This window comes from Mustela erminea, chromosome 17 (genome assembly GCF_009829155.1).
Source record: "Mustela erminea isolate mMusErm1 chromosome 17, mMusErm1.Pri, whole genome shotgun sequence".
In the NCBI taxonomy this organism is placed as follows: Eukaryota; Metazoa; Chordata; class Mammalia; order Carnivora; family Mustelidae; genus Mustela; species Mustela erminea.
Window position 1 is genome coordinate 68,093,538 of NC_045630.1, and position 25,934 is coordinate 68,119,471.

A 25,934-nucleotide genomic window follows, 5' to 3' on the forward strand; every position below is an offset into this window, starting at 1 on the left:
GGCTCTAGGAGGGGACTCTGTGCCTGGCCACAGCTGACACTGGCGAGCAGAGAGCTCCAGGCTGAGTGGGAGCCCAGGGACAGAGGTCAGGGGTTCTAGGGGTGCAGGCTGGGGACGGGAGACCACCAGGCCAGTTGTGAGCACAGGGACGGGGTCTCTCCGGCACCGGGCCTCCGAGAGGGGGGCTGTTCCCACACTTACTCTACAGTTATCTCCTGAGGCCCCTGCGGGTGCTGAGCTAACAGGAGTGATGGGAGTGGGTTACTCTAGGCTGGACCGTGAGGTCCCAGAACTGACAGTCAGCCCCGCCCCCGGGATGCGGAGAAGCCTAAGGGCTCTTGTGAGTGAAGAAGCTTTCCTCCTCCTCTGACGTCTGTATTCTGGATGTTTCCTTGAAGCAGAACTGGTCTATACTGAGCCAGCAGGGAGGCGGCCGGCCATGCGCACCTGCTCAGAAGACCCCCACCTGTGCGGGGCCTCCTGGCTCCTGCGACTCACCAGCCTCCTCCTCAGTGAGTGGCCCGGGACCCCCGGGAGGGAGGCCGCCGGGCGGGCAGGGAGGCAGGAGCTCCCGGGCTGGCTGGGGTCTGTGCTGAAGAACCAGACGGAGCAGCTCCGTGAGGACGGAGCACACGCGGTGCGCTGGGTCAGAGCCCCGGGGTGGACAGAGGGAACAAAGGGAGCTTTGGGCTGAGGCCAGGCAGGGAACACTGACCCGGCTGCCTGGCAGCATGAAGGGAACCCCCTTCCCCCAGCCCAGGGCTTTGAGGCCCAGAGACCCCGGAGCCTCGTGGGGAGAGGATGGAGGAGACACAGGAGCGGCTCTGGGGGACCCGGGGTGGGGACAGACATCCCCCCCTGCCGTGCACAGGGGACCGGCAGCCTCTGCAGCTGCTGTGTGCAGGAGGGGCCAACCCAGAGTCCCTGTCTGAGCTGGAGGGGCCGCGCTAGTCTGGCTCCTTGGGCAAGATGAGGCCCCGAATCCAGTGACATTCTGTTTGCAAGGGAAGGAAAGGGGCCCCCAGAATTGAAGGGTCTGCGCCCACCTGCCGTGTGTAGGGGTGAGCCCGGAACGGGAGACTGCTGACCTGGGCTCCGAGTCAGGGTGTCCTGGGGGTCAGGACAGAAGCAGAAGCAGTCCCAAAAGGGAACTGAATGACTGTTTTAAGGAGAGCCTGATTTTCTGGTTCTTACTTCATCTGAGACCATCTGCTTCTGTGTAGTAAACTAAGTAAGAACCAAGGAGAAAATATTAAGTTCTTGATGTTCTGAATTCTGCAGACCCCATGGAAAGCTGTTACTGTCTGTAATGTTTGCTGTGAACACATCAGCCCGTCCGTGCCTGCAGGATTCTAAGGAATTTCTGGGATCCCAGGAAGTTTGCAAACAGGGAGATAAATCATTAGCAAATGAGTTTTGTAAGGCTTGGAGACTATTTCAACAGGGTAACTTTCAACCATTGTGGGCTTTCCACCCTCTTCATACGGGAAATTACATCGTTTCCTCCGTTAACGGCTAGGCTGGAAGATTAGGCAAGAAAGAAAGGAACTAAGGGAGGACTGGAGGGAAGAAAGAAAGACAAAATGTTCTGTTGATGGTTGAAAGTCAAATTTCATCTAATTTAAATAAACTCGGACTCTCTTGCTCACAGCCACCCGCCCCTGACCTTCTGCCCCTCCTTGGGGTCAGCACCTTCTGCAGATCTGAGCACTGTCGTGTCTTCCTCCCGTCCTGAGTGGGCTTCCAGCTTCTGGGCCGCTCCTCCCGCGCAGCCTGAGGGCTGAGCCTCCTCTGTCCCGGGTTCCCCCCTTTCCAGCAGGGGCCGGTTAACCCTCAGGTAGCCCCGCGTCCCCTCCCTGCCAAAGCCCGCCGAGTACTTGAGTCCCCTCTCCCGGGACAATAGCTGGGGGGTAAGACCCCAGATCTGCTCAGACCCCACTGACCAGACAGCAGCTCTGGGAGGGAGCCCTGTGCAGGGCAGGTGGAGAGCAGGACCGCAGGGGGAGGGTGCATGGCAGGTTTCTACACGGGAGCCACTGAGCTAGGGGAGAGCGGAGCCGACTCTAGGTCTGTCTCTGCCCTGAGTGACTCAGGACAAGTTCTCCCCAAGGAAGCCCCTCCTCTGTGAAAGGTCCCCTCAAAGCCCCTCCAGCTGTGACATCCTGGGTTTGGGGTCTCCTCCTGGACAGGACTGACCTGTACCTTCTCTGAGGCCTCTTCTCTGTGTCTTCCTCCTGACCTGTCCTCCTCCTGTGTCCTGACGGGGACGGACAGTCGGGGACCCTGCTTGACCCCTTCAGAAGCCAGAGCCCAGGACCACCCGTGGTCACCTCCTCCGGCCTCCAAGGAGGAGTGGGCAGATGCATCTTGAGGCTTCCTGCAGTCCTCGGGCCTCCGCTGCCTCTGTCTCTGTCTCTGTCTCTGTGTCTGTCTCTGTCTCTGCTGCTGAGTGGGGTCTGCCACGCTGCAGCCCCGGTGTGTGGACCCCGGTGTGTGGACCCTGGTGTGCCCAGCCCGCTCAGGACAGCGAGCTGCCGCAGGGCAGGGAGGAGGTACGGATTAGCTGCTCAGGAACAGCCTGGCTAGAGCCGCAGGTGCTGCCCGTGGTCGGCAGAAACACTAGCGTCCGTGTCCTTGTCCCCTGGGGCAGACCACTCTGACACACACGGGGGCACTGAGAGCGACAGTGTGGGCTCAGAATTCCTGGGAGGCAGCCCGCGGGCAGGTGCTGCCCTGGGGACGGATCTGCTGTCCCTCGGGGAGCCCCAGGCACCGTCCCCTGTTGGAACAAGGGCGGCTTCTCTGACTCGGGGTTGGCGTCCTGTGTGCACCACACTCTGCGTATTTGCACACGAGATGGGCCGTGGCCGTGGACTGGGTGGGGACGCGGGTGTGACCGGACACTGTCGTTCTATGCATTAATTCATGAGGAACCGCCAGGCTCATTCACAGGAGAAATGTTTCTTAGATATAATGTGACATAATGTTCTCATCAGTCTAGCGAAGGGCAGAAAGCTTGATCACCGTGTGCCGGTGGGAACCTCAGCATTACTGGGGGGAGAGCGGCTGGGGTCGCTCTCAGGAGGCCAATGAGCAGGGTCTGTCCGAGGCTGAGATGGAGCTGCCTTTGGTCTAAGACCCACTAGTGGGTTATCCCAGTGTCTGCACACCCACGGGGACTGTCTACACCACCAAGTGTGATGTTCTCACACCCACGTGTGGCGCATATGCAGCTGCCTGTGGTGTGTACACTCATGTGTGGTGGATACGCAATCACGTGCAACCTGTACACACACAAGTGTGGCATGTATAGCCCAGCGTGTGCTGTAGACATACCTGTGTGTGACGCGTGCACACCTGAGAGCGAGGTGTGTGCCCCCGCATGTGAGGTGCATGTGCCCACATGTTGTGTGCTCCATAGCGTGTTGTACATACACCTGTGCGTGACTCGTGTGCCCCGTGTAGCACGTATGCTCTCTTCTGTGGCACATATGTCCCCGTGTATAACACGTATGCCCCATGATGATGCACATGTACCTGTGTGACTCATGGGCACGGAACAGGACAGATACGCCCCTGCGTGTGACTCCGTACGTCCCTGTGTGCAGAGCCTCCAATCCCAGGCTGCTCATGGGACCTGATGGCAGGAACCAGAGCCACCTGACCGCCCGTCACACGTGGAGGGAGCTAGAGCCCCACGTGCGGCCGGACAGCTGTTCATGAGACGTCCCCGTGTGCAGACGCAGGCTAGAGGCTACGCTAGAATCCCTTCTGGTCCCGAGCCGTGCAGAGAAGGGGGGAGCAGAGCAGCGCAGGTGGTGTGGGGTCGTGCAGGTGGAGACACACGTAGGCACCTGTCAGTGCAGAGACCCCCGAAGGAGGGACACACGGGAACCTGGAACAGCAGCAGCCTGTGGGAAGGGCAACACGGCAGTGGGGCTCAGAGGTCGGGGAGAGGCTGCATTTCCATGTCCAGTGCCCTCCTTTACTGGAATGTGGAATCTGCTTAATATTTAAGACAAAAGCTGCTGCGTGTGGCTGAAATGCAACCTTCTCACCTTGGAAAGGGCACGACACTTCGCACTCGCCTGCGTCAGGGGGTGTCCTGGGATCCCGAGATGCCCAGAATCAGACGAAGCAGTAAACGTAGGGAAACGGCCTCACGTTCATGGGGAGCCTGTGGTCTCCGGTGAGCGAGCGGCAGGTGGCCCAGGTACCTGTAAACTCCCCACAGCCCTAACGCACTGATGAGATGACAAGGAAGCAGTCACTGTGGGGCTTTCTCATGTGTCGCCACATTCAATCCTTGCAGGAGCCCCGGGGACACACTCACATCCCGTCCTGGTGATTCCCAGGCTTAGACACTTTAGGAAATAGCCCAGGGCTGCTCACCCAGTGAAGGGAAGATCTAGAATGTGACCCCAGGTGTGTCTCACCCCAGAGCTCACACCCTGTGACCTGCTGTCCAGGAGCTCAGGCAAGGCCCCAGGAGCCCTCACTGGGGCCACGTGGGGTGGGGGCTGCATTCCTGGGCTCCTGCCTCAGGTTCCTGGGCTGCCGAAACAGGACAGTGTAAACCCTTAAACAACACAATCTTTTTGTCTCCTGGTTCTGGAGGCTGAGCCCAAAATCAAGGTTTTGGCCAATTCGCTTTCTGAAGAGAGGGCTGGGGCACTGGGCTGTGGGACGCGTGGCACTTGTGTCCCGACGTGCTAGCGGGACTGGAGGGGTGCAGTGTGGCTGCGCCCGACTCAGTGGAGCCTGTGGGAGCCGTGTCAGGACCTCACCCCTCCCTGGCTGTTGGCCAGAGGCTGCCCTCCGTCCCTCCCCATGGGGGTCTCTCCACGGGGCTGCCCACAACACAGCGACAGACGTTGTCACAGCGAGCAGGACACAGGGTGAAAACAAGATGGGGTCACACTCCTGTCGGACCCGCTGTCCCTGAGGGCCGTCCACGATGTTAGCGACACTCTGCTCCTTAGAGGGGAGCCCTGGGGGCGGACCCCCTCCAAGGGCAGAGCTCACACGGCCTGTGGGCACGAGGGGTCTCTGCAGCCCCGTGAGAACCTGCCTCCTGCGGAAATGCACTCTCTGTGGCCCCAAAAGGTGCTCGTGCTTTGGATCTGAGATCTCCTGACATTCGTCCTCTCGCTGTCAGGGGTCAGGACACTGCAGGTGAGCAAGTTCCCGTGACCTGCTCAAGGGGACTCTCCCCTGGGACCAGGAGGGATTCCAGCCTCGCCTCAAGCTCATGGCATCTCCTGCCTTCCCAGTCAAGGGGGCACACGGGATGGAATTCAGGAAGATGGTTTCTAGGGTTTTCGCCTTTTTTTCCCAATGAAAACTACTGACAGTTTCAGTATCCTATGCCCTAGGTGTCTGCAGTGCTGTGACCCAGAGTCCTGGAGCCCGTGGGTCTGTAGTGGACGATTCTGGAAACCCTGTTCCTCTGAAGGGGACTCTGGGAGCTTCTGTGCTGTTTCACATGATCAAAAATCCAGAATTACTTCCAGGAGCCAAGCTGGAGAGTATTACTTGGGGTGTTATAAATCAAAAAGTGTACACACCCGTACTCCAAGTTAGTCCTGGGGGAGATGGTCCACAATGGCTCAACTTCCAGGACCAGTACGAGAAGAGGGTCCATGTGGTTGACATAACGACCCTGAGGATTGACAACCTGACCCTTGAGGACAGTGGGCTGTACCGGGTTCAAGAGTCCTATACGAGAGGAAGACAGTATGACCAGGATTTCCACCTGACGGTCTACGGTACGTGGCGGCCCCTTCCCCAGCCCCACAGCTGACCCCCTTCCTCTGTCCCCGGGAGTGTCCGTGCGCCCCGCTTGCAGGACTCCTTCCAGACCGCAGCCTTCGGACTTGATCTTCTCCCCAGAAATCCGAGCTGTGAGGTCAGCACAAGTGCAGGCAGAGCTGAGACTCACACCAGGGACGAATCACGTCTGTGTTTCAGGAGAGAACACGGAATGGGGGGAAACGGGGACTTTGCCGTAACACTCATTGTCCCCGTAGGATTCAGGGTTCTTGGTGGGACTCTTACTGTCTTGTGCTGCTGTAACAGGTAACAGCACATCGGTGGCTGACCACACCACCCCCTGGGGTCCTCCTGGGCTGTAGGGCGGGAGTCAGACCCCAGAGCCTCTGCCATGAGGTCCAGCGGTCCGCAGGGCTGTGCTCCTCTCTGCAGGCTCCGGGGAGAATCCACTTCTGCTCCTGTCCCTCCTTCTAGGGGCACTGACATCCCCTGGTTTCTGGCTCCTTCCTCCCCCTTCCCAGGTGGCACTGGTGGGATGAGTCCCTCTGACACCGTGTCCCTCCCACCCCCTCTCCTGCCTCCTCCCACTTGTGAGGACCCTGTGATCACACGGGGCTTGTCTGGGGAATCCAGACCATCCCTAGTTTAGGATCAGCAGTTCTCAGCCTCAGTTCCCCTTTCCCCGGGAACCTATGACACCTGTGCGCTCTGAGGGTCAGCACATGGCCAGAGTTGGGGGACACTCGTCACCTAGCAGGATCCGGAATCCCACGTGTGGTTCTCCCCACCACAGCCCCTCGTCCTTCTCAGCCCAGCCCGAGTCAGCTCACTCACGGACTGCACGGTCCAGTTCTGAACCTTGATAGATGGAGGAGAATTCACAGGGTAACTCCTCCTCGGACCCTCAGGGAGCAGCTCTCTCTCCCTGCACCCTCCACCTGCCCCCAAGCAGGGAGACGTCCTGCCCCAGAGAGACAATGGCCTTTGCAGCCTCACGACCAGAGATTTCCAACTATCAGTCTGTCCCTTGTCTCCCCGTGTGGGCCCCAAGCTCAGGGTATAATCCGACCACAACTCAGGGAGGCCATTCCTAGTGACCTCCACTGCAGTCAGTCCTGGGGGAGCCTGGGGCTGCTCTCTGGGCTCCCAGAGCTGGCCAGTGGCCGTCTGCACCACGGGCTGTGCTGTCCCAGAAACCATCCAAGCAGGAACAGTAGGGCTGGGTCTTGGAACTGGAAAATCCTTTGTCCCTGATTTCTTCTTCTAAGGGACACCGCATCTTCCTCAAATTATGGGGTTTGGGTAGGTGGGGTCCACATTATATCTCAGGGGAGATGTGTAAGGCGGGCTCAGTCTGGCGGAGTCACATAGAGCTGGACGCAGTGGCTCCTTCCGTTCTAGCTCCTGCTGTATATTTGGGTCACTTCTCGGTGATCTGTCAAATGCAATCCCTGTCCTCAGTGGGAGGAAACCAGAGCGCCAAGGAGAACCCACAGGAGGAAGCAGGAGCTGTGATGTTCTACAGTCACCTCAGACTGTCCTCTTGTCCCTCCCGCCCCAGAGCCTGTGCCCTGTCCCCAGATCCAGGCCATGGATCTGTCCCTCACACCAGGCGGGTGCAACCTCACCTTGGAGTGTGACCTCCCGAGAACCAGGCAGAATTTGACCGTGTCCTGGGAGAGCGAGTGTCTCCCCAGGGAGCTGGAGCAGAGACCGGCCCCAGGACCAGCCCCCAACCCCTGGACACTGGCTGTGAACCTGCCCCTGAGCCGGCCCAGCCCCAGCCTCACCTGTGTGGTCAGCAACCAGGTGGACCAGAAAAATGTCACCCTGGACCTTGGGGACGTCTGTGGCCATGGTGAGTGCACCTGCCAGAGGGGAGGGACTCTCCTGGAACTCAGAGAGCCCTGGGCGAGGGTTCTCGGCTTCTGTCCCCCATGTTTATGTCACCTCCTGCCACCTGGTCACCCCATCCAGGACTCTGGCAGGCACACCCAACCTGCGTTTGCCCTTCGGTGTCGCTCCCGTGCTGCTCTCCAGCCCTCAGCCCTGCTGGTCCAGGCGGCAGCCAGGAGGTACCTCTCCCCGCCCTCATCCATCCTCCTGAGTGTGTCCACGGTGGCTTTCAGGAAAAGCGAGTGGGGGTATCCGTGGTCTGTGCCATCGGAGGGGTCTGGCTGGTGACTCCCTGTACGATTCCGGGCTCGTGCTCCTCTGCCCGATTCTGGTCTCACGGACACATGTCACCCACCTGCTCGCCTGCGTTCCCGATGTGTCCCGCTCTCCTCGGCTGCCAGCCTCCGCTCAGGCCCCTCCCTCTGCCCTCAGCCCTTCCAAGTCAGGAGTCCCCCACTCCCCACTTACTCCCATCCAGGGACCCCCTCCCTGCAGCTGGCTCTGGGGGCCTGTGACCCGGGCAGTCCCAGAGGGCCGCGCGCTGGGGGCAGTCCCAGCATGAAGAGACTTTGCACAGGGCTCCGCAGCCTCGATGGCTCAGGGCCCTGCAGGAGCTGCTGCTGTCCTGCCCTCACACCTCGTCTCCCCTAAGGAGCAGTCAATGGCCCCACCCTGGGAGCTGATGCTCTGGCCCAGGATTAGTGTCCTGTGCAGCCTGAACCCCTGGAGGGCAGTGGCCATGTCTGCTGCTCCTTGGAATGTCTGTCCCGGCCTCGGCCTCAGGCCCTTTGCTCACAGTCAGCGTGTCCCTGAGTGAATGAATGAATGAATGAATGAATGAATGAATGACTTGGTTCCCCGTGAGCCCCTCTCCCTCCATCCCCTCCTCCACCAGCTGCTGGGGGACCTTCTGCCTCAGTATCCCTGATCCCAGAGGAAGCTCATGGCTCGGGGACCCGCTGGTCCCTCCGGAAAGAGGCTCCTGCCTCCCTCTCACCCTCCCACCCGGCTCCCCTACATGGTCCCTCCCTGGCCTGTCCCAGCGGGTGCCGGCAGCTCCCAGGGCTGCGGACTTGTCACAGCCATTCCTGGTCATGGCTCTGCACCCTGGCATGCCTTACCCACCCTGAATATCCGGCAATCTCCTACTCCTCCCTCAAGACAAGGCTTGCCCATCACCTCCTCCAGGAGGCCCTCCCTGATGACCTTGGGACAGGCTGTAGCTCTAGTGCCCTGGGATGGCTCTGGCTGGCGGCCCCTGGCGTGTGTCAGCCCTCCCCCCGCTGAGGGGCTCCTCAAGGGCGGGCACCATGTCCTGCTCCTCTCAGCACCCCGGCCCCAAGCAGGAGCTCAGGAACGGGCTGAGTGAGAGCCTCTGCCATGCTCCTCCCTCTCGAGCTCCTGACCAGGTCCCTTCAGAGTCTCCATGTGCCTGGCAATGGGTGTCCTCAGTTCCCTGTCGCCTTAACCTTCCTCACTCTCTCTCTGCGATGGAAACAGATCCACAAGGACAGACCAGTGCTGCCCACTTGCCCAGTATCCTCGTGTCTGTTGTGGTCGTGCTGCTGATCCTCGGAGCTGGAGCTGGGCTGTCCCTTTGGAAGAGACGTGGGGTGAAGAAGCACGTGGAGCCTGGGACAGGCAGGTTGCACTTCTCCTTCCCATGTCCAGACACCTCCCTCCCCCGTTGAACTCTGGGCCCCTTTTCTCCTGCATTTTGGTGCTCAGGGAATGTCCCTGCAGGAGGCTGGCAGGTGTGGCTATGGCCCTGGGGGTCATGGAGGGGGAGGGGACAGGCTTCCAGGCTGAGACTCAAGCTCCATCTGTGTGTGACTCAGAGGCAGGATCTCAGGAGGAGCCCAGGGACCCGGATGGTGGCATCCACTATGCAGAGCTGAGCCAGCAGGGGTCCAGAGGCCACAGGGACAAGGTGAGGCTGGGGAGGAGGCAGCCTGGATTGTCCCAAGTCCCTCTGTGCCTGGGTGTGTGCCTGTCGATCCCAGTCACGTGCAGGCTTTTGTCTCCATGTATCTGTAACCCTTTCCAGACAACAAGGTATTAACTAAGAAAATTCTCCTGGGGTCCATACAGGGCAGAGTGCTGGGGGAGGTCGTGTCAGCAGCAATGTGTCTGTGTGGGTCCCTCTGGGGCATCAGCGGTCCTCAGGTGTCCCTGGAACCCTCTGTCTGCACTGCAGGGTAGGGGAGAACCACATCTAGAAGAGGAGAAATCTCTCACTACTGTCTACAGTGAGGTCCGCAGACCAGGCCATGCCATGACTGTGTTTTAATGGGAAGAAGCAGGAGAATCCCGCCGCGGGGACACCTGTGTTGTGAGCATGACGCCCGCAGCTCTGTGCCTGCCTCTTCCACCTCTGACGGCTCTGAGGAGGACTAGATGGGTCCAGCAGTTCTTTCTGTGCTAAATCCTCCCAGTGAGACACACACAGTGGTAGATCAGGAGAAACTGAGTAAATAAATTGGTCCAAACCTGTTACAGGAATGCTCAGCCTCTGCTACGTGACAACCCAAGATGGCCCCACCTTCCCCTTTATCTGTACAACCTCAAACTGGCTTTCAGACCCTCAGCCTCTGGGACAAACCATGGAAAATCAAACCAACCCCCCGGGCCCGTCGTGAGCACCCCCAGCCGTCAGTCCTGCGCTGAGAGCTCTTTACAGACAACGTGAATTCGTAGTCATCCCTGCTTGCTGAGGGCAGGCTCTGTGACCCGCACTGTTCAGGCATTCTGCTCCCTGCTAACTCACTGGTCCTGCTGGACTCTCTGTGGAGTGGGGATCCTTGTGTCCACTTTACAGATCAGTAGAAGGAGCCAGAAAGGCTGACTCTCCAGGCCGCACGGTTGGGAGCACCGGAGTCAGGACTCAGCCCAGGGAACGGAGCTCCAGGCCCGTCTCTCCGGGACTTGGCTGGCTGTCCCACGTCCTGGCCAGCCTCCTTCTGTCCTGTCCTGCTGGACAACGGTCCGGCTCCTACTGCTCAGCACAGGCAGAAGTTTCTAGTTCCTGACAGTGAGCTTTAACTGACTGCACACAGTGACAGCCACGTCCCCCTCTCTGCTGTCCCCACACAGGACGCAGAGCTCCTCGGGGCTCAGTGAGGACTTTCCCTGAAATTCAGGGCCCTTCTCTGGGGACGTGTCGTCTCCTGCAGGCCTCTCTCTGGCTTGTCCCCCTGACCCTGCCAGCTCCTCCCCTGCAGCCCTCACCCGGTCCCTGTGCTGCCCCTGCTCCACACCTGAGCCCGCACCTTGGCCTCACCTCACAGGGACCCCTAGAGCACCAGGAGGTGACCCCCATGTGACACCGTTGGTGCCCCTTTCCTGCTCTCACCCCCTCTCCTCGCGCTCCCTGACGGTCACTCCCCTGGACCCGGGCCCACCTGCCGTCCCGCCAGACTCTCCGCCGTCCCCCCAGGGCCGCTCTTCGCTCACAGGGCGGTGCTTCCCAGGGTTTGGGCAGGACCCTTCCCATCCCCCGTGTCCTTCTCTCTGGGGCCCCGGCTCCTGGGGTTCAGGGGCCAGTCACACTGCTGGTGCCCAGGGAAGCCTCCCCACCCACGCCCTCTGCTGAGCCCCATCGCTGACCCGCAGCCCCACCGGCCACACCCCTGCCCCTGTGTCCTCTGGCCTCTCCTCACAGGGTCACGTCCCCCACGTCCCTTTCTGTAATCCAGGAACCTGGTGAGAAAGAGCACGAGCTCCTCTCCCGCAGGACGGAAAGCAGAAGCTGTGATCACGTGTGTAATCAGGCAATAAATGTGCAGGAGTTGGGGGGGCCTGGGAGCTGTTCACCCAATCCCAGGGAAATACTGTAAGTTCTCCCCTTGGTAAGGGACATTTTCTCTCCTTCTATGCCCTACCACCATTCCCACAGTGACAAAGAGACCTGCTGTTGGCCCGAATTAGTAATTCAAACAAGACAAAGTGTGTCTCAAATGCCCCTTCCTCTCCATCTCACAGCTGAGCCTGGAGATCCACTGGAAGCAGGTAGATCCCCTGAGATCAGAGGAAATCAGAGATGCTTCTCATCCCCAAACCTCAGTGTCCATACAGGAGGGTGCTTGCACACACGCACACACACACACACACACACACACACACACCAGCCTCCAGCTGTGCAGCTGTCGGGTCAGAATTAGGGCTGTCCCACAAACAAGCAGATCCCAGTAGAAAGGACTCCAAGTGTCAGAGAACACTGTCCCATCGGGGTAGCTGGCAGAGCACGGCTGTGTCCCTGAGTCGTGTGGTCCGTTTCTGAGCTCAGCTCTGCTCCCTTCCGGGTCCCTACAGCTCACTTGCTGGTGGGCGGGGAGCAGGGAGAAACCACGTCCCGGGCACTGGGAAGCAGGAACTCCGGCAGGTGGTGACGCTGTCATTAGCCACACCGCACACGGTGGGTGACAGACGTTTGACGTGATTCCTATCCTCAGTGCAGCCCGGACAGTGCGGGGGTGAGGACTGGAGGTGAGTGCACGAGGCCACGGTACCCCCCAGAGCCACGCGGGGCTCCCTGCCCCCCCCCAAGAGCCACGCGGGGCTCCCTGCCCCCCCACCCCGTCCCACCCTCTCACCCATGCCGTGGGCCTGGACTAAATCCGTGTTAGTCCCCCTCCTGCCCTGGCATTCCCCCTGGGCCCCTGAGCTTTGGGCCTGAGGGGCCGTGTGCATGGACAGATGGGCACCTGCTGCGGTCCTTCTGGGGAACCGCTTGCGTCCCTGTCAGCAGGTCCCCGCAGAGGAAGGAGGACAAGGAGCCCCTTCTCCAGCTGCCCCTGCTGGCCTGAGGCTCCCTGGCACCTCGAGGCTTGGCCAGGCCTGGCTCTGCCTGCAACCTTCTTGGAGCTGGACCGGAGCGGTCTGCAACAACCAGCCCGGGAGAACATCAAAGACATTCAGGTCTAGACGACGTACAGAAAATTGTTTAAACCCAAGCTGATCCTGCCTGGATATTTAAAGGACTTTTCCTTTTCCTTTTTAAATCTGAGCAAAGAGACTAAAAACCCAGGTCAGGTGTGGCTCGGGATACATTGCTGGGGGGGCTGCAGATGCGACCCCGAGATGAAAAGGACGTGCAACCAGTAGCCGTGAGAAGCTAGGGGTGCTGCTCTGGGTGTCCGACAATGAGGGTCTTGTTTTCAGAGGCTCAGTGTGTCCCTTGGAGCCCAATTCGTGGCTCGAACTCACGACCTGAGATCAGGACCTGACCTGACATCAAGAGTCAGACACTCAACCGACAGAGCCACCCAGGGGCCCGACTGTCCTTTTCTTGAGTGGTGGAGGATTGCACTGGTTCTGTGTGTTTCAGGTTGTTGGGGGCCCCATGCCCGGTGCGGGGCTTGAACTCATGACCCTGGGATTGAGACTCCCATGGCCCGTGGACTGAGACAGACACACACCCCCGCTAGTTACTTCCGATTTTATCCAGATGTGGAGGCTATCGTGAGACTCTGGGCCTTACAAAAACCATCTGGGGATGGAGCTGATTTGTCTCTGTGTCGGCACATTGCCCGTCTGGCCAGTCCTGCCTCACCCTCTGTGGGTGCTGGTCCCCTGTCGGTGACTTCATAGCCTGCGTTACGGCGCTGGGTCCACGGCGCACGGGTGTCATTCAGCACATAGCATGGGACTCGGGTGGTGGATTAAGTCCCAGGTCAGGTGTCAACGTCTCTGCGGCTGTCGCTCAGTGGTGCCGTTCGAAGGCGGACTTAGGACTTGTGATGGGGATCCTTTTCTTGCTCTTTCCTTTCTGAGATTTCCCCGTATCTTTCGGCTACGTGGGGCCCTAGCTAGAAACCCGGGGCTCTCCGGATGTGATAGCTACACGTCTTCCCACCGACCCCTCCTCCCCCGTCCTCCCCGTGTGCTGGGAGAGACCGGACCAGACTCCCCCGAGGTGAGAGGAGTGACAGGAAACAGGAAGACACGAGGATTCTTCTCGCGCGCCGCTGGCCACGGGGCTCCTTCCTTACGTCCCACTTCTCTCCGGGGCCGCAGACGCTCTGCAGGTGTCTCTCAGGCTTCGTGGGACGCGGAACTCGGAGGCTAGCCGCGGGGCCCGGCAGGCGGGAAGGAGCAGGATTTGCTCCCCACACTCTCTGGCTCACCGGGACCCTCTTTCTTGGTTCTCTCTGAGGTTATGCTCCGTGTTCTGGCCACGTAGGTTGGGGACTTGGCCCTTCAAGGGGTCAAACCAGAAAGAAAAAGAAGAAAGGAAAAGCCCCTGAGACTCACGTCCATCCTGGGTCTCACTGGTTTTGACTTCTTCCTTCCCCAATCCGAAGGCTGTGCACTTTTCAGAGTCCTCACGTGCTTGCTTTTGGTTTTGCCCAAGGTTTGGGGTGTAATCATTGGGAGAAATGGGCTGTACTAAGTCACGTAGTTGACTTGCCCCAAACTTTAAATTTATATTCTGAGAATCACAAAATTCATTTGTTTCAGAAATCTGGAAAAAAAAAAAAAAACAGAAAAGCTTAGAGAAGTTTTTAGAGAAATTATCTATAATTGCACTATCTAGTAATAAGCTGTTTTAACTTTTTCCTCTAGTTTTTTTCTCCGCGTATTTTAACACGATGAACACCATAATGGAGATGATCTTTTCTTGTACCTGGTATTTCTGTTGAACTGTATCTGCATCACAGTACGTCTACACTGAGCACCTTCATAAAACCTGCATCTCTCTCACGTGCACCCGTCACACACTGAATCATACCCTTGGTATCAGACATACAGTTTACGTCACATGACCATCTTTGTGTACAACTTTTGTCTGACAACATTTTCCAAACTCTTGACATCACAATTCCTATCAGTGGAAATTAGTGTCTCCTTATCTGTTTGAAATAATAGTTAATTAGTTTTGGAACTGTGAACCAAGGTGCTTATATATAATTATCTTCTTATAACTATTTTCGAAATGATACCATTTTTGATGGGGGACCTAGTGGGTTTGGTTGTGTTGAACGTTGGAATTCATACTCGGAAAACCTGATTAAAGAGAATGTTGTCAGTCTTCAATCCTTGGAGGAATGAATGAGTAGGTTAGTAAATTTGGATTTTTATCCTTGAAGACAAAATGGAATGGTGATGAAAAATGGTGTTAATATATGGCCGGCATGGTTTGTATCTGTCTCAAGTGTGTGTTTACACAGAAATAAGGTCTGCATTAGAAATACAGAAATAAAATAGGAATAACTGAGAAAATAAATAAACAAACCTGTACTACATCCTGACTAGTGTCCGGTGGGTGTCTTCCCTCCCTGTGGGCCTTATATCTTGTAGTCTTGGCGAACTCACTTATGAGTCCCAGGAATTTTCTGTAAATTCCCCAGGATATTCTATGCAGACAAACCTATAAAGAGTGTCCATGATGATCTTTGAGTAGAGCAGACTGCCCTCCACGGTGTGGGTGGGCCTCACTCCATCAGTTGAAGGCCTCAGCAAGAGCAAAGACTGACCTCCCGTGAGTAAGGAAGAATTCGACAGCACACGGCCATCGGACTGAACTGGGGCATTGTCTCGTCCTTGTGTCTCCTCCTGACGACCTTGGACTTGAACCCCAGCAGCAGATCTTCCCTGCATCTCAGCCTGGCTCACCCTCCCTGCAGACCTGACTCACCAGCCTCTATAACAGTGTGAGCCTTTCCTTACAGCGCATCTCTCTGGATCTGTAAGCGTCCTTACTGCTGGTTCCTGCAGAATCCTGACTACTACCCACAGCACGTCTCTTCCTATCTCCTTCCTGCTAACCCAGCTCTATCAGCACAGATGGGAATGGCAGTTCCAGAGTGACCTGGGCCTTCAGTCCTGCGTCCAGTCTCCTGTCTGAGCAGCACCCATCTGAGTGCTCCTTGACCTTCCTCTGCCTGCTCCTGTTCCTACCCCATCCCAGCACCCACACTGAATGGCCCCACAGAAACCACATCACCTGCTGTCCACACCGGGCTTCAGTTTCCCCATCGGCTGATTTTCCTGAGATCGTCTCTCTCACCCTCACTTCTTCCTACCCCTTCTCCCACTGTCAGTGACTGTCCCAGTGAGTGTCACATTTCCCTTCTTGTCATAGGGATCCACACAGCCTGAGGAGACTCCCAGGGCATCTTCTGTCCCAGGGGGACCTCAGCAGGTGCGTGAACACCACACCCAGACCTGGATGCAGAGGTAGGACAGGTGTGGGGAGGAGCCGAGCAGTGATGCCTGGACAGGCCTGTCCTTCCAGCTCCTCTGAGCTTCTTGGGACAAGAAGAAGGTAACACATATCAGCGCTGCTCATCAGAACAGATTTTCTGTGTAGAAGTTTTTTAATAAAATGAAGTTTCTAACAGTAAAAGTTCAGCCGGGAAGGAGAGAAATGGTGACAGACACTGACACGCATGTGCCCAGTGGCCGGGGTCTGGTTACACCATGACTCTTCATTGGCTGCACAGCCAGAGGCAAGGGAGGAAGGCTTGAGGCCACTGGAGGTGACAAGTCCCTGGGAAGGCACTGGACACATGGTCTCCGAGTGGTTCAGTCCTGCCCGTCCATGTTAGAGGGCTGTGGGAAGGGAAACTGTATATCCCCATGATGCAGAAGATGTAATCCGGGTGGACGGGACCTGAGATGTCCATAAATCTCTCAGTACATCTCGTTCCTTCTACTGCGTCCCCGTCCAGGTGGAGCGGAGAGGGACCCAGATGTTTCCGGCCACTCCCTGTCATCTCACTCCCTTCCAAACCTCCACAATCATGGGCATTAGTGGGATAGACCAGATCCTGGGTCCTGGTCAGCTCTCCTCCAGGGGAAATTCTCCGAGACTCTAGAGCTCCTGCTTTCCTGATTTCTTTGGCAAAAGTGACCAGATAGAGTCTGCGTGAGGAACAGTCTCTCCTCTCCCTGCTTGCCTTTCTCAGCTGCTCCCTGTGCTGCTCACAAATGCAGCTCAAGCTCATGGGGGTCCTTCGTTTCCGTGTAATTTCTCCCTCACGAGCCTGCAGGCAGCCTGAGGGCAGAATCGTCCCCTTGTTCTCTGTCCCATCACCTGTGACGTGGACAGAGCTGCTTCCTGGTACCTGTTCGATACTTGTTGGTGGGAGATGAGAAACATCTGCTCAGAAATCACTTGTCCCTCATCTGGGCTGCTAGGGAAGCCCACCTGAGCCCCCATATCAACCATGTGAAGTTGAATGTCATTGTCCCTGCAGATGACCTACCCTGAGATGCCCACATGGTTCTGCCAAGACAAGCTCCAGGGTCTCCTATGTTTGGACCCACTCAGTGTGCATCCAGCCACGGACCTCAGCTGTCCTGGGATCATAGCTGCTGGGATCATGTCTCAGTCCATCTGCCCTCATGCTGACCTCCCATGGGGATTCCATCACCATGATATGACAAATGAGAAGGAAGTAGCAGACATACTACATGTCCTGGTATGCAGAAGAGCATCAGAAAATTGATTATAAATCCCATGATAATCAAGGTCTGGACATTACAGTAAAGGTTCTAGAGGTTCATTCCTTTGGGGAAGCATCAGCATGTAACTTCAAAATTACCTCATGTCTAGTGAGTAGATGTGACCTGGGACTGGATAGTCTTGGGCTCCTTGTGGGGCAGCCGGTTCCCCTCCCAGACCCTGATGCTCCAGATCAGCCACTTTCTGGGAGGGGGCCAGATCAGAGGGGCAGCTCCGGGGTGGGCTTTGCTGGGGCTCAGGAGGCAGGAGTGAAGGAGAGAGGTGGGCAGCAGGGGGCTGTCTGGTATCCACATCTTCATTTCTCCAGACTCTTGAGGGTTGAGGGGGAGAAGGGGGTACTAGGTCCTGTCTGGGATGCCCTCACATCCCCAGGACGGGGAAGCCACCCTCAAACCTCTCTTAGGGACAGCAGGCTTTCTCCTGCTTGGGAGCCGAGGCTGAGATCACCTGCAGATCAGAGTCTCACTTTCCAGAGTCCTGCTTTGTCGGGAGAGCTCTGTCTACAATCTCGGGCCCTGGTGTGCACCCCTTCCCACTCCCCAGTGTGCTTGTGTCCCGGCTAAGGAGAGTGTGTGTGTGAGTGAGGGGCCAGGACAGCCTTCCAAGTCCCCTGCATTGAAAACAGCTGGGCTATGACACTGTCTGCGGGGGTTTGGGGACAGGGTAAGGGAACCTTCCCTTCCTATCTGGGGGTGACCTTTGCTATAGCTGTTTCCAGGCTCTTGTGGTGGGAGGGGGTCTCCTGCAGGACGCCTCATGTGAACCAGGCCCTGACTTGGGGTCCTGGACTCACAGCTCTTCACAGTGCAGAGAGGGGCTGAGCTCTGCAGTCAGACTCACTGGGTCACTCATTCTGCTTCTGCCTCACATTGATGGGCAGATTCCAGTTGTGGCCACAGAGAGCTCGCTCACTCCCCTGTGCTCCCACCGCCCCCACGCCCCGGCTCTCCACACAGACGCGGACACTGAGGGAACCTTTATAAAAGCTCAGGTCCCCTTTGCACATCAGTGAGAGAAATCACACCACCACGGTCGCTACCCAAGCCAAGGGCGTGAGCACAGGATGCGCAGAGGCGGGACGGATCAGGTGCAGGAGCCCGAGAGATGGTCGTCCTCACCGGTCAAGGCACAAATGCAAATCGAACATTCTGGCCACCGTTTGCCTGTCAAATGAACGCATTTGTGTCTGTGGTGTTGAGTCCAGAGTGCAGTGACAGGGCAAGAACAGGCTCTCTCCTTGCTTATGGGCTAATGTCCCCTACCTAAGTGTTCAGCCCTGGGGCACCTTTAGGAAAGACCTGACCCCAGTCCTGAGCTCTCCAGGTGTCTGTGGGGGAAGCTGTGCGAGCAGCGCCCCCTGGTGGAAGGGGCCGCAGCGACAGCCGCCTGCACCCAGGGCTCCCAGCCTCACCTTCCTGGGCCACCGGGAGCAGGTCTGTCCTGGACACGTGAAGAGAAGACAACGCAGCCCTGCCCCAGGCCCAGGCCAGCTCTGCTCCGGCCAGAGCCAGGTCTGAAAAAGACTGTTCAGAAGCCAAGTTCTATCCCGGTGCCTCCCCTGTCCCCTGGTTTTCTGTCCAGCAGGGGGTGGGTTATGGGGCCGACTCTGAGGCCCCTCTGGCTCAGGCATCCTGGGATTCTAGGTCAGGATGGACCCGACTGGCCCCTGTTACCTCTCTGACCTCCATCTCCTACCCGTCTTGCCTGGGCTCACGGATGCTGCAACCACACTTGACCTCTTACTTCTAGAACAGGGCAGGCAGGTCCCGCCTGAGGGCCGCTCCTCGGGCTGTCACCTGGGCCACGAAAGTGATTCCCCAGATATCCACGGTCACTCCTCACCTCCTTCAAGTCTTTTCTCAGAAGTCTCCTTCTGGGGGAACCTGTTCTGACCTCCTGGTGTAACCTGGAAACCACACTGCCGGGTGCTGAGCCCCCCACCCTGCTTTTCCATGCAGAGCCCTGCTCGCCATATGGACTGTGGTTCCCGCGCACGGCCTTTCCCCATGGAGGAGGGGAGGAAGGCAGGGGGGAAGGCAGAGGGTTCGCTGGGTGCACTCGTACGTACATACGTGTGTGTGTGTGTGTGTGAGAGAGAGAGAGAGAGAGCACCTGGAGAGGAGCTGGTGCACAGTAGGAGCTCATGAACTGTTGGCAGAAAGATGAGTCCACCATTGAGGAAGGTCTGGGTCGGGGGTTGATGTGTCCCCCCTAAACAGCTCACGCTCAGTGTATGGATAGGGTCATGCTACTGTAACCATACAGGGGTTCAGGGAAAGGAGCTTGTGGCCCAGGAGCTGCCCCGTGGGGACAGCAAGAAGGGACAAAGGGCATGTGAGGAGAACTCAGCACAGCTCTGCCGCTGTCACTCAGCGTGTCCACACTCTGGCCCCCAATTGACCCTCATCAGTGATTCTCATGGGATCCAGGGACATCAGCTGTGAGAGACGCTCCTCAACATGGGGTGGGGGGCCGAGGTCAGATGAATATGGAAACGCAACAACCACATCCCTCCTGCGATGTTCACCGCCCCGACTCCAGGGCAACATCAGTTTTATCCTTTACTCTGAGATTCACAACATGTATGATCACGGGGTTCAGCTTCCTTCTTCCTTTTTTGGAGCAAAGTTCCTTTGGAGCTCCTGCTCCGTCAGCACGAGCCATCGCCTACTCTAGGAAATGTCCAATAGAAGAGGAAGCTGAACCCCAAACCCAGCACCCACCCTTTGAGGCCCCCGCCAGCCTGCAGCGGGTCCTGGGTCTGGGCCTGCGGGGGCAGGGGTGAGGCAGGTGCTCACTGGGGTCGGTGGGGGGTGGGAGCAGCAGCCTTCTCTGGCAGGACCTCTGGGAACCAGGCAGTGGGAGATCGGGGAGCAGAGCTCAAGCAGGCGGGGCTCTGAGCCGGGACTGGGTCTAGATCACCTTCCCGGGTTGAGACCAGACAGGCCTGAGGCCCTTTGTCTGCGGTGATGCCCGTGGGAGGAATCCTAGGTTGCTTCGGGTGCGGTCAGTTACCCACATCGGGGCTTAGTGTCCAGAGGAGAGTTGTCCCAGGTCCACCCCAAAGCTTCTGGAAGCAGAGTCGTCCTCCCGTCCAGCAAACGTCCTTCTGCACCCTCTCCCTGAAGAGCCTGTGTGACGCCTGAGGACACAAGAGGGAACGTGTGTCCTTGGCCTCAGGGGCCTGGATTTCCTACGGAGACCCCAGAATGCCCCCCAGCAGGACTGGGACGCACAGTGAGGGAGGAGGAGGTGTTGGTCCTGCGAGTGCTGTCCACGTTCATGATGCCCACGGGTCAGGGACACGGACCTGCCCACGGTCCTGGCATCTCAGGGTTGAGCCCTCTGGCCGTCACCCCGGGCAGCGTGGCCTGGCTCTGCCTCCCACATGTGGGCTGTCCTGGCTTCTCCTCTCTCCCCTCTGGGATTGTTCTTAGTGGGCGGCAGACCTGGACCTGGCTGCTGCGGGATCCTGCGGTCACCGGGTCTGCAGGCGCCTGTCCTCAGAGGCCCTCAGTTAGGGCTTGGCCATGTGACCCGCCCTCCCCCCACTCACAGGGACCCCCTGGCCTGAATCAGAGAGCTGGAGAGGCCGTGAGGGACTGGGGTCTCCCTTCTCCACCTGTTTGCTCCCCTCCCCCATGCCGAGGTCCCCCTCTTCACTAACCTCCCTGGAAGCCCATGAGGGGAGACCTGGACACAACAAGGATCCCCAGGCTACCCCCTCCCGATCTGTCCTTCCACCAGGCCGTCACTGCTATAAAGTCTCCTGCACGAGGAGCCCGTTTTCTCAACGCAGGTGAACTTCAAGGCCACTCCGGCCAGCTGCTGGGCCCCCTCGGAACTCGCTCCTGCAGACTCAGGGCAGGACCCCAGCAACAGAGCAGAGACCCGGCCACAGGGCGAAGGTGCCTGTCTGCCCCTGCCTGAGGCTTCTCCTGGACCTGCTGGCCGCGTGCACCCAGCCGCCCCCTGACGGGGCATCCTGCTTCCCTCCTCCCAGGCCCCTTCCTGCCCTGTTTCCCTGTCCCTGGGCTGCTCCAGCTCCCGGGATGACAGTGCTCAGGAGCCTCTGGGTGGGGGATCCTCCCCCTCCCCCGCAAGGGTCTGTGCTTCTGCCTCCCGATAGCCTGTGTGCCCCCCTACGACAGCGACTCAGTTTCCCCATGTGCTGCATACAGCAGGCGCTCATGACCTGTGTGTGCAAGTGAGCTGAGGTGGGAGGGCTCCTCTGCAGGAGTCTCTAGGGGCAATTCGGACCTTGGCCGCCAGGTGGCGCGGGTGCCTGTGCTCAGGGCCTGGAGGGGGGATACTCAGGCAGGCTTGGGGCGCACAGGGGCTGCCCATGGTGGGGGCTGCGGAGCCTCTACCTTTGCTCCCAGACCCACCACAGGGCCAGGTCGGGGTGGGGGCGCCAGAAAAACGCAGGGGCTGGCAGGTCGATAGGGGGCCCTGGTACAGACATGAAGGTGCGGCCAGGAATCAGGGATTAGGAGCCCCAACTGGGAGATCCTCTGGTTGGGGGGGCGGAGTGGGGAGAAAGGAGACAACACGGTGGAGACATCTGAGAGGAAAGATAGGGTGCCAGGGACCCTGAGGGCACTTTCGGCCTGGTCCCCACCTGGGGCACTCACAGCTGTGGCTCCTGTCTGACTTTCCTGTCCTGGCTGTGTGACCCTGGGCAAGTCACCTGCCCTCTCTGTGCCTCCGATTTCTGCTGAGCCCAATGACGATGTTGACAGGACTAACCTTGTCAAGCCATTCACAGATTAAATGAAAACCACATGCATCCGTGATTAGCATTATGTACTCAGCAAGTAATATCTGATTTAAAAGGTCGTCTAGGGACCTGGCTTGCTCAGTCGGAAATGCGGGCAGTTCTAGATCTGGGGGTGGTGAGTTTGAGCCCCACACAGGGCTTAGAGTCTACTTCAAGAAAAAGCAGTCTGAAGTTGGTTAACTAAAGTATTAAAAATTAGCGATACAGAGGAAATAAATTGTTCTGTATTCTCTTGGGCAGGGAGCTCCTGATGACAAAGCTCATGTCGTACAGGTATGATTGAAAATTGGAGCATGTGTTTCCAGAATGAATGTCTCCCTCCCACCTGTGTGTCCCACAATCCCTCTGCTCCAGGGCATCCAGTCCTATGTTCTCTGTTTCTCCGAGTTACACTGTATCTATAACTGCTACATTGTTGAATCGGCTACATCGTATCTATGATGTGTCTACACTATCCAACCCGGATCCATCAGTACTTTATGCCCCACTGAGTAACATCAGTGCGAACATGTATCCTGATCTCAGAAATGTCCCCAGTGAGGAAACCCGAGCCCAAGTGTCCTTGATGAGCAGGTGCCATCAGTCCCCTCCCGTGGGCCCCCTCGGCAGCTGCTGGACCTCAGCATCCTTCCCAGTCATGCCTGAGACTCTCTCCTGGTCTCATTCAAATTGTCCCCCACTCTGTGGCCTTTGTCCCCTACCCTTCCTGCTCCTGGTTTAAAGCTTAAGTCAGTCCTTACTTGTCCCTCAGATTCCCAGACTGTTCCCTTGACCACTACCTAGTTAAGAGTGCCAGTCCCCGGAAGTGTCCTGTCCCCTCCTTCCCCTGCTGGAAGTTGACCCCCCCAAGGGAAGGGCTTCTGTCTCCCTCACCGGTGACCCCCATGGGGCCTCAGTCCATAGCAGGGAGTAGGGACTGAGCTGCAAGGGACCTTGGGGGCTCCTGGCTGGCCTGGTTAGGGTCCTGACACCTCCATTTGGGGCCACGGACCTTCTGGAGAATCTGAGGAGAGCTCGAGAGCCCCTTCCTAGGAAAACATTCACATTTGCCAAACCAAACAGGAAGGAAGCCTGTGAACGTGAGGCCATTCCCTTCGAAGTGGGGGTAAGGGCTCAAAGCACTAATGACACATCGTGGACAAGCAGTGCCGGGGGCAGACGGTCAAGGTCACCATCCACAGTGTCAGGTGATCTCTCCCTGGGACAGGTGCTGGGTTCCTCTGAGGAGGCCCCTGCAGATGCTCCCACTGGCTGTTTCCTGTCAGTTTCTTGATCTTGTTCTGGAAGCTGGGATATCGTCGGGGTGCAGCAGTGGGGCACCGAGCGGTATCTTCTCCGTGACCGGGGGAAATTGCACCTGATACAACCCTGCTGGGACGCGGTCGGACCTCTTGTCTGGGTGTCGAGCTGGGGGCTCCGAGTTCGGCTAGATGGGGCCTCCAACCTTCTCCGGGTTTCGCAGTTTCTCCAGGCTGGTGACACTTCACAGGTCAGGAGGGCCAAGCCCCTTCCTTAGGCACGAGGCCAGCAGACAGCCGCCTGGCAGAGATGCCAGGAAAATGCAGAGCACCGGGATGTCCCTACAACACTTCCAATTCTGTAAGCATCACCTGGAAGTCTCACCTTCCAGAATTTAAGAACACCAGAGGCACAGATGGAGATGGACTCTGGGGTGGAGGCAGGGGGGTGTCCCCAGATGGCCAAGGCAAGAGCTGACCCACAACTTCAGTCCTTTCTGGGGAGCCCAGGGAATAGGATTCTGTGTTTATTTGAGGCAAGAGTGCCACACATACAAGGACTCCTCATTGCCATGCTGTGGAACCCATCCTATGTCATGAGCTGCTGGAGGCAACCCAGAAGGACTGGCCATGGTTTCTTTTGACTGTGGGGTCAGTGGGGCCCATGGTCTCCTCCTGCCCATTGGTTCTCAGTGTTCTTCTGCTCTGGGGTTTGGGACAGTCCCCATTCTCCATAAAGTTCCAGCTTCTTCCCGAGAGCGTTTCCTCCTGTCCAGGCTGTCCCTGTCCTGTGGGGTGCAGACTGGGGTGATTGGACTGGCCAGGGAAGTGGTCTGCATGAGAGATGCCAGAGTCTGGAGAAGGATTGACTCGGGAGCTGGGCAGCCATCGGAGGCTCCCGAGAGCTGTGTGGTCAGAGTTCTGACGCCAGGCTATGGAACCTCGTCTCCTGGAAGCTGCCATGCTGGCCTCCTCCTGTGGGGCTGCACACTCTCCGCCTCACCTCCACGGAAACTCTCCCCACCATTCCCTGCAGAGCAAGGCACTCCGCACAACCAGGGCTTCCCTTCCAATCTTTCTCCTGCACAGCAGAGCATCATGGAAACCACAAGGACCACTAGTGACCTGGGGACTGTGGATGCTTGAAACGGAGACGCTGTCCTACCAGATGGACATCCTTCTGGCAAATCCTGAACCCGGATCCCTTCCCTAAACTCTGATGGCTTGTGAGCCACACAAGGCCCTGATGGGGGACTGACAAGGAAACAATCAAGGAAAAGGAACATATTGAAGAACCAGCCACGCAGAGTAGACTGAGAGCTAATGCCCACAGTGCAGCTAGAGCTCTTCCAAACATGAGCAGAAGACCATCAGCCCAATGGAAAAGTCTACAGAAACTAGGAAAAGTCAGAGAAGAGACACAAATGATCACTTAACAAATCAGAGAATTTTTAAATTTGCTAATATATAAGATATGGAAATGAAACACTGAGTTAATGTCACATAGACTGGTCATCAGGGAAATGCAAAGCAAAGCAACTAAACTCCACTGCATACCTGTTAGAGGGACTGAAATCTGGACCCCTGACAGCCCCGGATGCTGGTGAGGACGAGCAGCAGCAGGAGCTCTCCGTCACAGCTGCTGGGAATGCGAGACGCTGCAGCCACTTTGGAAGACAGCTTTTTGGTGTCCTAGAAAGTAAACATACTTCTGCATATGATCCAGCAGTCATGCTCCTTGCTAATTACCCAAGGGCTGAAAACTTAGTTCATACTAGAACCTACATGCCGATGCTTTTAGCAACTTGGACCATAATTGCCAAAATCTGGAAACAGCTAAGATTTTTTTAATTTAAAAAATATTAATAATCCTGGGGGTTGATTGGGTTTCAGAGATGGGCCCTCTCATACACTGCTGGTGAGCTTCAGTTCACACAATTTAGGGAAAATGTGACAGCACCTGTGATAATATATAGGGACATATCCTATGCCCCAGAAATTTATCCTTCTGGATAACTCACAGTAGCAAACAGTCATATATACACAAATAAGTTCCATCCAGCCGTTTTTGAGATAAGAAACAGTCCAAGTGACCACTGATGGGGCATTGGTTGAAGAAGGACAGATGTCATCATTGATACCGATAAGGAAACCTAGATGTGTCCTCAGATGATCTCGTGCACCAGACACTGATCAAAGGAAACCTGCAGACCTGTGCACTCCCCGAGCTCAGTTTTGCAAAAATATTAGACAGACAGATGTGTGCACAGGAATGATCTAGACTCAACTACATATGACTCAGGGATTTTTGCAGAGCCGATCAGGGTGACCCTTCCTCACTGTCTACAACGTATGCTTCTACATTATACACATCTTGCACGATGCTCAGATCCTCCCTTTACAAAGCAGACTTTATTTTCAAAGAGCACTTTTAGCTTCTCAGGAGCACCAGGCAGAAGGGACAGGGATTTCCTACAAGCCCTGTGCCGGTATGCATGCGCAGACTCCCCATTATGAACATCCGCCCGCAGACTGGGACATTTGTCACAGTGAAGTCACCTCCCTCCACGTCATCATCACCCAGAGCCCGGAGTTTACCTCAGGGATCACTCTTGGTGTTGTTGAGTTTATGAGTTTGGACAAAGGTACAAAGACATGCGTCTGCCATTATAGAATCCTGCAGAATGTGTTCTTTGGCCTAATATCAAATGATCCACCTCTTCATGACTCTCCCCCACACACACCCCTTGCAAACACAAAGGTTTTTACTGTCTCCATC

General features: G+C 57.2%; 1 protein-coding gene across 6 annotated transcripts in view; it reads left to right on the plus strand.

The window, feature by feature from the left end:
- Positions 1-295: 295 nt before the first annotated feature.
- LOC116576174 overlaps positions 296-25,934 on the plus strand; it is a 69,015-nt gene continuing 43,376 nt past the window's right edge. The window contains exons 1-5 of one of the 6 annotated variants that reach the window (XM_032318089.1): positions 296-512; positions 5,376-5,768; positions 7,334-7,630; positions 9,169-9,309; positions 9,507-9,598. In XM_032318089.1, coding sequence (XP_032173980.1) covers positions 440-512; positions 5,376-5,768; positions 7,334-7,630; positions 9,169-9,309; positions 9,507-9,598 — 996 coding nt within the window. In that variant the 5' untranslated portion in view covers positions 296-439. The remainder of the gene's footprint in view (positions 513-5,375; positions 5,769-7,333; positions 7,631-9,168; positions 9,310-9,506; positions 9,599-25,934) is intronic. The other 5 variants (XM_032318084.1, XM_032318085.1, XM_032318086.1 and 2 more) reach the window with 5 other exon arrangements.